Genomic DNA, 15,899 nt, shown 5'->3' on the forward strand with positions numbered 1-15,899 from the left:
CAGTACCCTGTCTCTGCTTTCTCCCCATATCCCTTGATCCCTTTAGCCTGAAGAAATATATCCAACTCCTTCTTGAATATATTTAATGAATTGGCCTCAACTGCCTTCTGTGGTAGAGAATTCCACAGGTTCACCACTCTCTGGGTGAAGAAATTCCTCCTCATCTCTGTCCTAAATGGCTTACCTTAGACTGTGACCCCTGGTTCTGGACTCCCCCGCCATCGGGAACATCCTTCCTGCATCTAGTCTGTCTAGTCCTGTTAGAATTTTATAAGTTTCAATGAGATACCCTCTCATTCTTCTAAACTCCAGTGAATATAAGCCTAATCGACCTAATCTCTCTTCATATGTCACTCCTGCCATCCCAGGTATCAGTCTGGTGAATCTTCGCTGAACTCCTTCCATGGCGAGAACATCCTTCCTCAGATAAGGCGACCAAAACTGCACACAATACTCAAGGTTTGGCCTCACCAAGGCCCTGTACAACTGCAGCAAGACATCCTTGTTCCTATACTCGAATCCTCTCGCTACGAAGGCCAACATACCATTTGCCTTCTTAACCGCCTGCTGCACCTGCATGCTTACCTTCAGCGACTGGTGCACAAGGACACCCAGGTCTCGTTGCACTTCCCCTTCTCCCAATCTATTGCCGTTCAGATAATAATCTGTCTTCCTGATTTTGCCACCGAAGTGGATAACCTCACATTTATCCACAGTATACTGCATCTGCCCAATCACCCAGATATGACATGCAGCCAAGTATTGATTCCCCTTGGGGCCGTGTCAACGTGTCCTGGCAGGCAGGCTGTGCCTGGGAGCTGGGAATTGCCCCCGCGCGCTGCGACCCTCTCACCGTGTCGGTTTTATAGTTGATGGCCTGCGCGCTGTTCGTGCCGCTCCCTCCTGCGACGATGATGTCACCGGTACAGTACCGAGCCGCGTAGATGAACTCGCCGTTGTCCATGTCCGCAGGGAACGGGATGACCTTCTCCGCACCCGATTTGCGAAAATCCCAGATCTGCAGCGAGTTTCGGGCAACCCAGGACCCCGTCAGGATCTTGTTATTCTGCATACGAACACCCACAGCTTAGAACTGGACCGTACACTGACCCTCAAGAGCTTTAGCATTGCAACTGTCCCGCGGTTTTGTTTCTGTAATGTCAATACAGCTGCGAGCAAGGAGATACCCACAAGGGCCTCAGTCAATACTGACTAGCAGCCTGACAGATATGACATGCAACCAAGTATTGATACCCTTGGGGCCGCGTCAATGTTTCCTGGCAGGCAGGCTGTGCCTGGGAGCTCGGAATTGCCATCGCACACTGGGACCCTCTCACCGTGTTGGTTTTATTGTTGATATACAGGCCCTACCCTGACTCTCCACTGCACACTCGCCTCCTGCATCCCTCAGTGACCGAGCCCGATCCTGATGAATCGACCGACTAACGCCAGAGGGACAGAACCCAACCAGGTCAGTGCTGATAGTGGGATCAAAGCCCTTCTCCCAAAGGCCTACCAACTTCACTCAAATTATGCTCCTCGTGACTTTTTGTTATCTGAGTGAGCGCCGCGCTGTCGGAGGGGCAGTACTGAGGGAGCGCCGTACTGTCAGAGGGGCAGTACTGAGGGAGCGATGCACTGTCGGAGTGGCAGTACTGAGGGAGCACCGCACTGTCGGAGGGGCAGTGCTGAGGGAGCGCCGTACTGTCAGAGGGGCAGTACTGAGGGAGCGATGCACTGTCGGAGTGGCAGTACTGAGGGAGCACCGCACTGTCGGAGGGGCAGTGCTGAGGGAGCGCCGCACTGTCGGAGTGGCAGTACTGAGGGAGCGCCGCACTGTCGGAGTGGCAGTACTGAGGGAGCGCCGCACTGTCGGAGGGACAGTACTGAGGGAGCGCTGCACTGTCGGAGGGGCAGTACTGAGGGAGCGCTGCACTGTCGGAGGGGCAGTACTGAGGGAGCGCCGCACTGTCGGAGGGGCAGTACTGAGGGAGCGATGCACTGTCGGAGTGGCAGTACTGAGGGAGCACCGCACTGTCGGAGTGGCAGTACTGAGGGAGCGCCGCACTGTCGGAGGGGCAGTACTGAGGGAGCGCCGCACTGTCGGAGGGGCAGTACTGAGGGAGCGCTGCACTGTCGGAGGGTCAGTACTGAGGGAGCGCTGCACTGTCGGAGGGGCAGTGCTGAGGGAGCGCCGCACTGTCGGAGGGGCAGTGCTGAGGGAGCACTGCACTGTCGGAGGGTCAGTACTGAGGGAGCGCTGCACTGTCGGAGGGTCAGTACTGAGGGAGCGCCGCACTGTCGGAGGGGCAGTGCTGACGGAGTGCGGCACTGTCGGACGGGCAGTACTGAGGGAGCTCCGCACTGTCGGACGGGCAGTACTGAGGGAGCTCCGCACTGTCGGAGGGGCAGTACTGAGGGAGCGCTGCACTGTCGGAGGGGCAGTACTGAGGGAGCACCGCACTGTCGGAGGGGCAGTACTGAGGGAGCGCCGCACTGTCGGAGGGACAGTACTGAGGGAGCGCTGCACTGTCGGAGGGGCAGTACTGAGGGAGCGCTGCACTGTCGGAGGGGCAGTACTGAGGGAGCGATGCACTGTCGGAGTGGCAGTACTGAGGGAGCACCGCACTGTCGGAGGGTCAGTACTGAGGGAGCGCCGCACTGTCGGAGGGGCAGTACTGAGGGAGCGCTGCACTGTCGGAGGGTCAGTACTGAGGGAGCGCCGCACTGTCAGAGGGTCAGTACTGAGGGAGCACCGCACTGTCGGAGGGGCAGTGCTGAGGGAGCGCCGCACTGTCGGAGGGGCAGTGCTGAGGGAGCGCTGCACTGTCGAAGGGTCAGTACTGAGGGAGCGCTGCACTGTCGGAGGGTCAGTACTGAGGGAGCGCCGCACTGTCGGAGGGGCAGTGCTGAGGGAGTGCTGCACTGTCGGACGGGCAGTACTGAGGGAGCTCCGCAGTGTCGGACGGGCAGTACTGAGGGAGCTCCGCACTGTCGGAGGGGCAGTACTGAGGGAGCGCTGCACTGTCGGAGGGTCAGTACTGAGGGAGCGCCGCACTGTCGGAGGGGCAGTGCTGAGGGAGCGCTGCACTGTCGAAGGGTCAGTACTGAGGGGAGCGCTGCACTGTCGAAGGGTCAGTACTGAGGGAGCTCCGCAGTGTCGGACGGGCAGTACTGAGGGAGCTCCGCACTGTCGGAGGGGCAGTACTGAGGGAGCGCTGCACTGTCGGAGGGGCAGTACTGAGGGAGCACCGCACTGTCGGAGGGGCAGTACTGAGGGAGCGCCGCACTGTCGGAGGGACAGTACTGAGGGAGTGCCGCACTGTCGGAGGGACAGTACTGAGGGAGTGCTGCACTGTCGGACGGGCAGTACTGAGGGAGCTCCGCACTGTCGGACGGGCAGTACTGAGGGAGCTCCGCACTGTCGGAGGGGCAGTACTGAGGGAGCGCTGCACTGTCGGAGGGGCAGTACTGAGGGAGCGCCGCACTGTCGGAGGGGCAGTACTGAGGGAGCGCCGCACTGTCGGAGGGACAGTACTGAGGGAGTGCCGCACTGTCGGAGGGGCAGTACTGAGGGAGTGCCGCACTGTTGGAGGGGCTGTACTGAGGGAGTGCCGCACTGTCGGAGGGGCATTATCTCATTGCTAATTGTGGGAGCTTGCTGTGCTTAAATTGGCTGTGGCATTTCCTACATTACAACAGTGAGGACACTTTGAAAGCACTTCATTGGCTGAAAAGCGCTTTGGGACGTCCCGAGGTTGGGAAAGGCGCTACAGAAATGCAAGTCTTTCTTTTCGGAGGAGCACTGGCTGATTTTCTGTTTCATCCTCAGTAGGCGAGGGATACTGCTGCAAATTGTAGACCCCCCCCCCCGGGACCCCCCCCCCCACCCCTCCGACCAGCCGGACCCCCCACCCCCCGGACCACCCACTCCTCCCCCTCCGGACCCCCCCCCAGACCACCCACTCCTCCCCCCCCGGACCCGCCCCCAGACCACCCACTCCTCCCCCTCCGGACCCCCCCCCAGACCACCCACTCCTCCCCCTCCGGACCGCCCCCAGACCACCCAATCCTCCCCCTCCGGACCGCCCCCAGACCACCCACTCCTCCACCTCCAGACCCCCCCCCAGACCACCCACTCCGGACCCCCCCAGACCACCCACTCCTCCCCCCCCGGACCCGCCCCCAGACCACCCACTCCTCCCCCTCCGGACCCCCCCCCAGACCACCCATTCCTCCCCCTGCGGACCCCCCCCCAGACCACCCATTCCTCCCCCTCCGGACCCCCCCAAACCACCCACTCCTCCCCCTCCGGACGCCCCCAGACCACCCACTCCTCCCCCTCCGGACGCCCCCAGACCACCCATTCCTCCCCCTCCAGACCCCCCACAGACCACCCACTCCTCCCCCTCCGGACACCCCACTCCTCCCCCTCCGGACCGCCCCCGGACCACCCACTCCTCCCCCTCCGGACCGCCCCCAGACCACCCACTCCTCCCCCTCCGGAGCCCCCCCGGACCACCCAATCCTCCCCCTCCGGACCGCCCCCAGACCACCCACTCCTCCCCCCCCCCCAGACCACCCACTCCTCCCCCTCCGGACCGCCCCCAGACCACCCAATCCTCCCCTCCGGACCGCCCCCAGACCACCCACTCCTCCACCTCCAGACCCCCCCCCAGACCACCCACTCCTCCCACTCCAGACCCCCCCAGACCACCCACTCCTCCCCCTCCGGACCCCCCCCCCCCCCCAAGACCACCCACTCCTACCCCTCCGGACCGCCCCCAGACCACCCATTCCTCCCCCTCCGGACCCCCCCCAGACCACCCATTCCTCCCCCTGCGGACCCCCCCCCAGACCACCCATTCCTCCCCCTCCGGACCCCCCCAAACCACCCACTCCTCCCCTCCGGACGCCCCCAGACCACCCACTCCTCCCCCTCCGGACGCCCCCAGACCACCCATTCCTCCCCCTCCGGACCCCCCACAGACCACCCACTCCTCCCCCTCCGGACACCCCACTCCTCCCCCTCCGGACCGCCCCCGGACCACCCACTCCTCCCCCTCCGGACCGCCCCCAGACCACCCACTCCTCCCCCTCCGGAGCCCCCCGGACCACCCACTCCTCCCCCTCCGGACCCCCCCCGGACCACCCACTCCTCCCCCTCCGGACCCCCCCCGGACCACCCACTCCTCCCCCTCCGGACCCCCCCGGACCACCCACTCCTCCCCCTCCGGACCCCCCCAGACCACCCATTCCTCCCCCTCCGGACCCCCCCAGACCACCCACTCCTCCCCCTCCGGACCGCCCCCAGACCACCCACTCCTCCCCCTCCGGACCCCCCCCAGACCACCCATTCCTCCCCCTCCGGACCCCCCCCCCAGACCACCCATTCCTCCCCCTCCGGACCCCCCCCGGACCACCCATTTCCCCCCGCTCCAGACCCCCACCGGACCACCCCTTTCCCCCCGCTCCAGACCGCCCCCCAGACCACCCATTCTCCCCCTCTGGACCCCCACCCCCCAGATCACCTATTCCCTACCCCACATCCGGACCCCCCCCTCCCCGAACCACCCACTCGTCCCCGACCACCCTCTCCCCGGACTACATACCCATTCCCCACCCCACCTCCGGACCCTCCCACTCCCCAAACTACATACCCATTCCCCAACCCCCTCCCCGGACTACATACCCATTCCCCACCCCCCCTCCGGACCCCCCCCTCCCCGGACTACATACCCATTCCCCACCCCCCCCTCCAGACCCTCCCACTCCCCAGACTACATACCCATTCCCCACCCCCCCTCCGGACCCTCCCCCTCCCCAGACTACATACCCATTCCCCACCCCCCCTCCGGACCCCCCCCTCCCCGGACTACATACCCATTCCCCCCCCCCTCCAGACCCGCACCACCCCCCTCCCCGGACCACATGCCCCTTTCCCCCATCCCTCCCCGGACTCCTTACCCCTCCCCACATCCCTATCCCCCTGCCCCACCGCTGTAAAGGCGCCGGACTCCCACCATGTGGGGAGGTGGTGTGTGTATCGGATACCTTGATGTCAATGGCAGGGCCACAGATATGGGGGCCGTTGATCACCTTCCGAGCTTCGCTTGCCATTCGCTTGTCCCAGATCTGGAGGAGAGATCAGTTTGTTTTATTAGTTAGTTGGCAGCTCAGCGAGGATGGAGCGAGACTTGGAGAGCGGGCCGTTCCAAGCATCTGATGCGAGGGCTTGAATCGGGATGGACGTTGTAACTAACCAACTAACCCAGAGTCAGTGGGTCGACAGGGCTGCTGCGGCACCGGGACCAGGAACTCAACAGTGCTGGGGGGGTCTCTGTCCCCCCACCCTTCTACCTGCTGCCCTGGAGAAGGGCCAATCCAGGCCACCTCACCATGCACCTCCCTGCCCAGGGGAAGAAGCCTGACGATGGGGCAAGCAAGAAGGAAAATCACATGGCAGAGGCTGTGGTAAACCACTGTTTGTATTCCACTGTGTACATGCCTCGGCTGACTCCTCCCACAAGTCCTAGTATAAAGGTGACTGCTCCCCAGCCCTTTGTATTTCTGGACCGGTCGACCACTTGAGGCAGACCTTCATTCTTTTGTTAATAAAAGCCTTTAGTTACTCTCTTAACTCTCAGTCTTTTATGAGTAATTGATAGCGCATCAGAGGCACAGAAGCAACACGGGCAGAGTACGGTGCCAGCTGCACTGCAGGTACGGGCATGTTGGCTTCAATCTGTGTCCGCTACTCTTAACCCGGGTGTTAACCTGTTGAAATCGGGTTGAAGTCTGCGTTAGCAGTTTAGGTCAAGGCGTTAGGCGGGTTAAACCAGCAGGGGGTTAAACCGGTGGTGCGATCCAGAGATCCTGGTGGGAGTGCACTCGATGATTAAGGCATTGGGCCAGAAATTCCAGAACAGGGCTTGCAGCGCGTGCAAGCCCCGTATTTGCACTTACCCCGCGCTCGCGCCGATCAGCTTCTGGGACGCCTGAACTTACAGAAAAAGAAAGCACATTCCCGGGCAGCGTATGACGTCACGCCGCCCAGGAGTGCAGCCAGCGCGGAGCCAGAAGCGTGCAGTGTAAGTGAGACACGCCCCTTGAGGTCTCAGTTTCACTGGACACGCCCCCAATGTTTCTGTCAAGCTGCTGAGCATTTTTACATGCAAAGCAGCAGTTTAAATAGGTTTTTGGAAGTTTTTTAAAGATTTTGGTAACTTTTATAAAAAAAATTTAAATGTTTACATTATTTTGAGTAATCTGAAGTAGTTTTAAAGAGAATTAAAGCAATTTAAAGACTTTTAAAAGCCCTAAAATAATTTTTTTAATTCCATTTATTTATTTAGCAATGTCGTCGTCATACGTGTCTTCACACTGTTCCCTTTGTGGAACTGTTTGAAGTGGTGGAAGGATTTATGGCCATGATTAATGCTCATTCCGTGACCGTAACCATCTTTGAACCAGCCATTAGGGCGGTTAGTCCTATGGCGGGAGGGTTTTACGGGCTGCCACAAGCTATACAAGGAGGGGGGGCCACCCACACCCACAGACGCAAATATCCCGCTGGATGTCCACCCAGAATTTAAAGTTGGAGCTCCGACTCCACTTGCCGGGACTGTCTGGAGCGGGGTTCGAAACCCTACCCTGATCTGGCCCAGCGGCGGGGATCCTACCGCTATGACAAAGGCCCAATCCGATTAGCAACTTAAAATGGCAGCATAGGGCTCCAGTCACGCTGGCTGCACTCCTGGGCGGCGTGACGTCACACGCTGCCCGGGATTCTTATTTCTCTTTCACCAAGTGCAGGCATCCCTGGAGCTGATCGGCAGGAGCGCGGGGTAAGTGGAAATACGGGGCTTGCATGCGCTGCAAGCCCCGTTCTGGAATTTCTGGCCCATTTACTGACATGTAAAATGTTGGCCCAGTAATTCCCTTCCAAATGCGCTAGTACGGTCGGGGTACTTACGCATCTGGCCGGATGAAATGCCGGTTTTCAGCATGCACAGTGCATGTGGGGAAAACCGGCATTTCCTGTCCTCTGAACGAAGGGGTTCAGAGGCAGAACGCGTGCGACTGCACAGGCAGTGCGTGCGCAGTATAATTCGCCGCTTTCCTTAATGCTTTCAGTGAGGTCAAGTCATTACAACGTACACATGAAAAAAGCATGGGTGCAGTTGCTCCAGAGGCTGCGGAGGAAGATATTTCTTATCGTGGAGCTTCTGAAAGTATGTATGTCTGTATATATTCCTTTGCGTGTTATGTATATATTCCTTTAATTATGTGTATGAATGTATTATTTAATTATGACTTTCAGAGAAAGTAACTTATTGGAAAATCATAATTAAAAATATACATTCATACACATTTAGTAAAGGAATATAAAACATACATACATATACGTAAAGGAATATATGTGGACATACATACATAACTCATTCTCACATTCCATTCACACAGCCACAATTGCTCCTTCTACCTACCGTTCTGAAAACCCGTTTAAAAAAATAAAATTAAAGTTTAAAACTTACTTAAAATTTCTTAAAATAACTTCCCTCCCTTTCCCAAACCTAAATATTGCATTTCATAAGCTCCTCCATAAAATATATCTCCTTCCCCAGCCAATGAACAACTTTACACTTGCTTTTTTTAAGTGCAAGTTCTAGGGACTTACCCTCACTGAATCCATCAGTGAAATCCACAAAGTTCACTGCGCACGCGCTGCCTGTGCAGTCGCACGCGCTGTGAACAGACCTCGGGTCTGGAAATGCCGGCGTTCCCCGCATGCGCTGTTCCTGCTGAACGCCGGCATTTCCAACGGCCAGATGCGTGAGTAACCCGACCGCACTCCCGCCTCTGGCCGCGAATTTCTAATGTCTCCGCAGAGGATTAAATGCCAGAGATTTAGAACAGAGGGCTTAAGAATCTTCTCCACACAGGCACAGAGCCGTCAGGCTGCGGAATTCGCTTCCGACCCATCCTCACAGCCGGGAAATGGGAGAGGGAAAAAAAACAATCATTCCTGGGGAATCGCCGGGATTGGGATTTGGGAAGCACGAGGTCAAATGGGCGGAAGGGTCTTCTCCAACCGAACCAACCGTGTAAGAAAGGCACTGTGCAAAGCGGCGAGAGGAGCCTGGCGGTGGTTTTAAAAATGGGATGATTGGGTCGGGGAGGGGGGAGGAGGTTTTAAAGTTAAATTTAGTTCTAGTTAAGTTAGTTTAGTTAAGTTTAAGTTTAGTTTAGTCTAGATTAAGTAAGGAAGGAAAAGACCACCAAAGAGACCACCAAAGGAAAAAAAAACCAGAGGAAATTAGAAAAAAAAATAAGGGAAAAAAATATATACAAACCAAAGAACAGCGGCCGCACGGGGCCACAGCAGCAGCAGAAGCGAGGTGACTCGGCCGCATCGGGAACCGAGGCGCGAAGGCCGCACGGAGACGCAGCCGGAGCGAGGAGACTCGGGGAGGCCGCTTCGGGAAACGAGGCGAATCGGGGAGGCCGCACGGAGACGCAGTGGCAGCCGGAACGAGGTGGTTCGGGGAGCCCGAGCGGCGAACGAGACACGGCCCGATCGGCGGCCGCAGTCCAGCACCCGAGCGACGACCGCAGTCCAGCACCTGAGCGACGGCCGCAGTCCAGCACCCGAACGGCGAACGAGGCACAGCCCGAGCGGCGGCTGGGCTACAAAGCCCGGGAAAGGCCCGAGGAGCCAGGCCTAGAGACCTCTGAGGAGAAGGGAAGCAACCAGAAGGCTTCCAGAAGCAAACCAAGACTGTGAGTACAGGGCCCAGGGAGGGAGACTGAAGCCAGGGAAAGGCCCGAGGAGCCAGGCCGAGACAGAGGCACAGAGACCTCTGAGGGGGAGGGGAACAGCCCGAAGGCACCGGGAAACAGCGGCTCACAGACCCAGACCTGAGAAGGGTGAACCCAGAAGCCGAGGCCCAGGGACCACGGTGTCGGAGAGGGGGACCGGGAAAGTTCGCGAACAGGGAGAGGGAAACACCAAACCCGGGGCCCCAGAAAAGCTTATTCTAAGATCAACAATACTTTACCAAAAATGAGCGAATCAGAAGATCCACAACAGCCCCGCTTCCAGATTCCCCCCAACACCGCAAAAAAAAGCTATAAAAGCGATCAAGCATGAGCAGATGAGAGAAAAACCAGAAACACTTTTTGCTGACTGTTACAACAATGGGACAAAAAGTAACCTCATTTTCTACTCAGATCAGCCAGTGGCTTGGATCACAGCAATAAAATCACACTATACCAATGTTAAGCTAGAAAATACCGCAAATGGGTCCATAATGAAAATTAACACACCAGGAGACAGTTCAACTACGACGGTCAACGCGTACAATACCGGAACAATATTAGTGCAAGGCAACCTCGACAAATTTGCAACGGCCTTCAGGACACTGAAAAAATTAACTAAGGGGGGAAGGAACAGCCCCAGAGTGGCCCGCACTCCCCCCAACATTGACAACTTACCAGGAGAAAATCTGCCTGGTCAGGAGGTGAACGAGCCACACAGTTCAAACCAGACACTAACCCCGGGGAACCACAGCCACACGATACAACTGACAAACCCCAGCATAACTACCAGGGAGGAAGCCACACATAGTCCCCCCTACCATTCCCAGCTCACCAAGAGAAGAGCAGCATAGCCAGGAAGTGAGTGAGCCCTCCAGGGCCGACCAGCCTAGCCAGGAAGTGAGTGAGCCTTCCAGGGCCGACCAGACACATACCCGGGATCACACAGCCAGATACAACGCAAAAGATAAATTTAATCAATTAGAGATAGAGATGGTTAAACTTAGAGAGGACTTCCTCAAAATGAATGACGATCAAAATCAGGAGAGGGAGAGACACAAGAGAGAGCTGAAGCTACTTGAGAACCAGGTGAATCTACTTAGGAATCAGGTGAAAGAGCTGCAGGAAAAAGAAGAGAGCCATAGAGGAGAGATAACACCATTAGACCAGCAACCAAAGGCTAGAGATAAGACAAGACAGAGCCGGACGGAACGGCTGCACTCCCACACGGAACAAAAGCAACAGACACACAATACAAGGGGTGCCACACAGACCGACCAGCATACTGATTCGCAATCTTCCCCCACCACCGTGGAACCACAAGCGGGCCCGCGCACAAGAGGTACGCACACACCAGACACCCCAGCCCAGCACACACACTATGAGTCCAAGCGAAAGCCACCAGACAGTAAACACAAACAAGGCTGACGTCGTAATACTCATAGACTCAAATGGGAAATTTCTATGGGGAGAAAAAAGCTATTCCCTAGAAGTAAAGTAGAAAAGATCTGGTGCCCAACAACAAACAGAGCCATGGGATGGCTGACCAAAGCCAGATTAGGCTCCCCCCAACACATAATAATACACACGGGCACAAATGACCTAAAGACCCAACAGAAAGAAGTAGCAACATCGCTCAGAGCAATGATTAGGAAAGCAAGCAGTACATTTCCAAACACTAGAATCACTGTTTCCACAATATTGCCGAGAACAGACTTCAACAACAACACAATTCATGAGATAAATGCCAGCATAGCAAGAGACTGCGAATCAAACCACAACGTACACCTGGCCCAACACACCACCCTCGATGAGGAATGTCTTTACGACCACGTCCACATCCAAAGGCAAAGAATATCGATCTTTGCTAAAGCCCTGAAGGACGTCGCTTTTAACCGGGTCCATACCCAGACTCCAAGAGGACCCCCCCCCGACCACCAGAGATCAGCGGGGTACATACCAGGAACACTACAAGGACCACCAACACACCAACCGAGACCAGAGAGGATCCCCATGCAAAACAACAATATCAGACCTGCACCACTCCTGTCCCACAGGGGAATAGGACCGCTCCCAGCCAGACAGAGGGAGAGATGCACAGGACGTACGCAATACCTCAGACAGAAACAATCCATTAAGAGACAATAAGCAGATGTGCAGCAGCATCTACTTCCGCCTTATGGATCAAGGACTAATTAATAGAAAGAACTGTAACCAAATTGTATTAACTTTTGTAGACAACTGATGTGATCTTTTTTTTTCCCACACTTAGACACGACAAACACGTACCACTCTTTAACCTATCATAGTAAAAGATCAAACTTAACATGAAATCCTTATATATTTCGACCTGGAATATCCAAGGTCTACGCTCTTCACTGCGAGAAGTGAAAAGTAGGACCCCAGAGTTCATCGATGAAACTAAAGACCTAGATATTATCATTTTACAGGAAACTTGGTATAAAGGAAAAGGACACACTGGCTGTCCCCAAGGGTACACTGAGCTGGTGGTCCCCTCCAATAAATTACCAAGTGTAACCCAAGGCAGAGACTCCGGAGGCATACTGATCTGGTTTAAAACAGAACTTAAGAATTACATCAAATTTATAAAAAAGGGCGAAAACCATATGTGGCTCAAACTTGAGAGGGAGATTATCTCAAACACCCAAGATGTTTACATTTGCGCACTTTATATCCCTCCAATCGAGTCCCCGTACTTTAAAGAGGACACCTTCTCCAATATGGAGGGGGAAATTATCCAATACCAGGCCCAGGGGAACGTGTTGATCTGTGGGGACCTCAATTCAAGAACGGGCGAAGAACCAGACTTCACCAATAATCAGGGAAACAATTACGTTTTCGGGAATAACCACTTTGACATCCCTTCCCTTCCATACAGGCATAACTGCGACAAGCAGTCAAATACCAGCTACTACAGCTCTGTCGAAACCTGGGTCTGTACATTGTCAATGGTAGGTTCATAGGAGACCTCCTAGGAAGATCGACCTATTGCTCACCTCTTGGCTGCAGCACAGTAGACTATATGATTACAGACTTAGACCCATCCTCTTTCAGAGCATTCACAGTCAAACCACAAACAACACTGTCAGATCACAGTCAAATTACTATGTTCCTCAAAAAGACAGAAACAAACAACATAGAAACACAACCCAGTAAACTGTACAACACCAAAAAATCATACAGATGGGCCAAAAACGACACGGAAAAATACCAGAAAACAATTAGCAATGCATCAACTCAAGCTCTCTTAGACACCTTTCTGGATAACATATACACTCACAATAAAGAAGGTGTAAACCGGGCAGTTAGTAAACTAAACAATATCTTTGATAATTTGGCAACAAATGCAAACTTGAAAGCTCGCAAGAACAAACCCAAAACAAAAAACTATGAAAAATGGTTTGACCGAGATTGCCATAACATGAGGAAAAAACTTAGAAAAATATCAAACCAAAAACACAGACATCCAGAAAATGAGGAACTACGCCTTACTTATTGTCAGACACTAACACAATACAGAAACACACTCAGAACCAAAAAAGAGCAATATATTAAGAATACACTCAGCTCCATGGAGGAATCCATTGATTCCAATTGTTTCTGGGAAAACTTGAAAACACTACACAAAAAACAACACGACGATTTGGCCATTCAAAATGGGGACACATGGGTAAACCACTTTGAAAAATTATACCAGAAAAACACACTAAGACCAGAGCAACACCAAATATGCAAAAAACTGGAAAAGCTAGAAATGGCCATAAAAGATAACCAAAACCCGCTGGACGCCATAATAACAGAAAAAGAACTTCTTGAAAAACTCAAGGACCTGCTACCAGGAAAAGCCTGCGGGACAGACGGCATACTAAATGAGATGATTAAACACACAGACGACAAAATGAAACTGGCTATCCTAAAACTCTTCAACTTGGTTCTGAGTGTCGGTTATTTCCCTGATATCTGGAACAAAGGACTCATAACGCCCATATACAAAAGTGGGGACAAAGCCGACCCAAACAACTATCGAGGCATCTGTGTAAACAGTAACCTGGGGAAGGTATTCTGTAGCATCATAAACAAAAGACTTATAAACTTCCTTGAGGAGCACAATGTCTTGAGTAAAAGCCAAATTGGATTCCTGCCAAACTATAGAACATCCGATCATATCTTCACCCTACAGACCCTAATTGACAAACACGTTCACCATAACAAAAGCAAAATCTACGCATGCTTTGTAGATTTCCAGAAGGCTTTCGACTCCATCTGGCATGACGGTTTATTCCTGAAACTTATCGAAAGCGGGGTAGGAGGGAAAACATATGATGTAATTAAATCAATGTATACAAACAACAAATGTGCAGTTAAAATTGGAGACAAACAAACAAAATACTTCCCACAGGGGCGGGGGGTGACGCAGGGCTCGCCAATCTCACCGACACTCTTTAATATTTACATAAATGGATTGGCAAAACTACTTGAACAATCTACAGCACCCGGCCTCACCCTATATGAATCCAAGGTTAAATTCCTCCTCTATGCAGACGACCTGGTTCTGCTGTCACCAACTAAAGAGGGTCTACAGCAGAACCTGGACCTGCTGGAGTTGTACTGCCAGACTTGGGCCCTGACAATAAATCCCCAAAAAACCAAAGTCCTTGTGTTCCAGCAAAGATCCAAACATCAGGGACCCAAAATAAATTTCACAGTAGGAACAACCAAAATTGAACAAACCACTAACTACACATACTTGGGCTTAAAAATCAGTTCTACGGGAAACTTCAAACTGGCTGTGAATGAACTGAAAGAGAAAGCAAGAAGGGCTTTCTATGCCATCAAAAAATCAATCCAAATAGAAATCCCAATTAGCATTTGGCTCAAAATTTTCAAATCAGTAATTGAACCAATCGCACTCTATGGCAGTGAGGTATGGGGACCGCTAACTCAACAAGAATTTGCAAAATGGGACAAACACCCAATTGAGATCCTACATGCAGAATTCTGTAAAAGTATCCTCCGGACTCAAAGGAAAACAGTAAACAATGCATGCAGGGCGGAACTAGGCCAATATCCATTAATAATCACTATCCAAAAAAGAGCCACCAAATTTGGAATCACCTACAAATGAGCAATCCCCCAATGCTATCACTACGACGCCCTGAAATGCCAAGAGCTGACCATAAAGAAGAATACCCTCAGTCAACTAGTCCTGGGACTCAGTGAAGTAACTACTAACAATACTAACAATAACCAGCCCCAGGACAGTGACAGGGTAACACAAAGAATTCGACCCAACACAATCGTCGCTAAGCAAAAGGAAAAATATCTGACATATTGGGCAGAAACAACAAAAACCCAAAGCAAACTCAATTGCTACTTGGCCCTAAACAGACAATACAACATAGCTGATTACCTGACCATGGTAAAGGATAACAAACTGAGAAGAACCTTGACAAGGTACAGACTTAGCGAACACAGCCTAGCGATCGAAAAAGGCAGACACAGGCAGACCAGGCTACCAAGAGAAGACAGGCTATGCTCTCACTGCAGTCAGGGAGTAGTGGAGACAGAGATGCACTTCCTCACAGCCTGCGGAAAATATCAGGGCATCAGGGAGAATTTCTACCAAAAATTCTCACAAATATGCCCTGATTTCAGAAATCTGAATGACAACCAAAAACTCCCATTCCTACTGGGAGAGGAGAGAAGCTGTATAACACTGGCGGCACACTATGTTACAGCTTGCCATGAACAGAGGGACAACCAGTAAACTAAGAAAAGAATATATATAAACAATGCGAATGTATATTTATACACTCAGGGATATACCTGTTTATACACTGTATGAATAGAACTGCGTTTATGTGCTAAACCATAAATGTATTTTGATGCTTTGGCAACATAAGATGTAACTTATCATGCCAATAAAGCGATTTGAATTGTGAATTGGGAGGAGGAGGAGGAGGAGGGGGAGGAGGAGGAGGGGGAGGAGGAGGAGGAGGGGGGGAAGGGAGGAGGAGGAGGGGGGAGGGAGGAGGAGGAGGAGGAGGGGGGAGGGAGGA

The 15,899-nt window shown here is 53.4% G+C and overlaps 1 protein-coding gene across 1 annotated transcript in view; it reads right to left on the bottom strand.

The window, feature by feature from the left end:
* The window catches only part of LOC147096521 (uncharacterized), a 38,828-nt gene that overhangs the window by 7,315 nt on the left and 15,614 nt on the right, over positions 1-15,899 (bottom strand). The window contains exons 6-7 of the mRNA XM_085975317.1: positions 6,055-6,135; positions 854-1,066 (exon numbers count right to left, since the gene is read on the bottom strand). Coding sequence (XP_085831443.1) covers positions 854-1,066; positions 6,055-6,135 — 294 coding nt within the window. The remainder of the gene's footprint in view (positions 1-853; positions 1,067-6,054; positions 6,136-15,899) is intronic.

Source organism: Somniosus microcephalus, unplaced genomic scaffold (genome assembly GCF_052327205.1).
Source record: "Somniosus microcephalus isolate GS21.2 unplaced genomic scaffold, FLI_Smic_1.0 unresolved_chr1, whole genome shotgun sequence".
In the NCBI taxonomy this organism is placed as follows: Eukaryota; Metazoa; Chordata; class Chondrichthyes; order Squaliformes; family Somniosidae; genus Somniosus; species Somniosus microcephalus.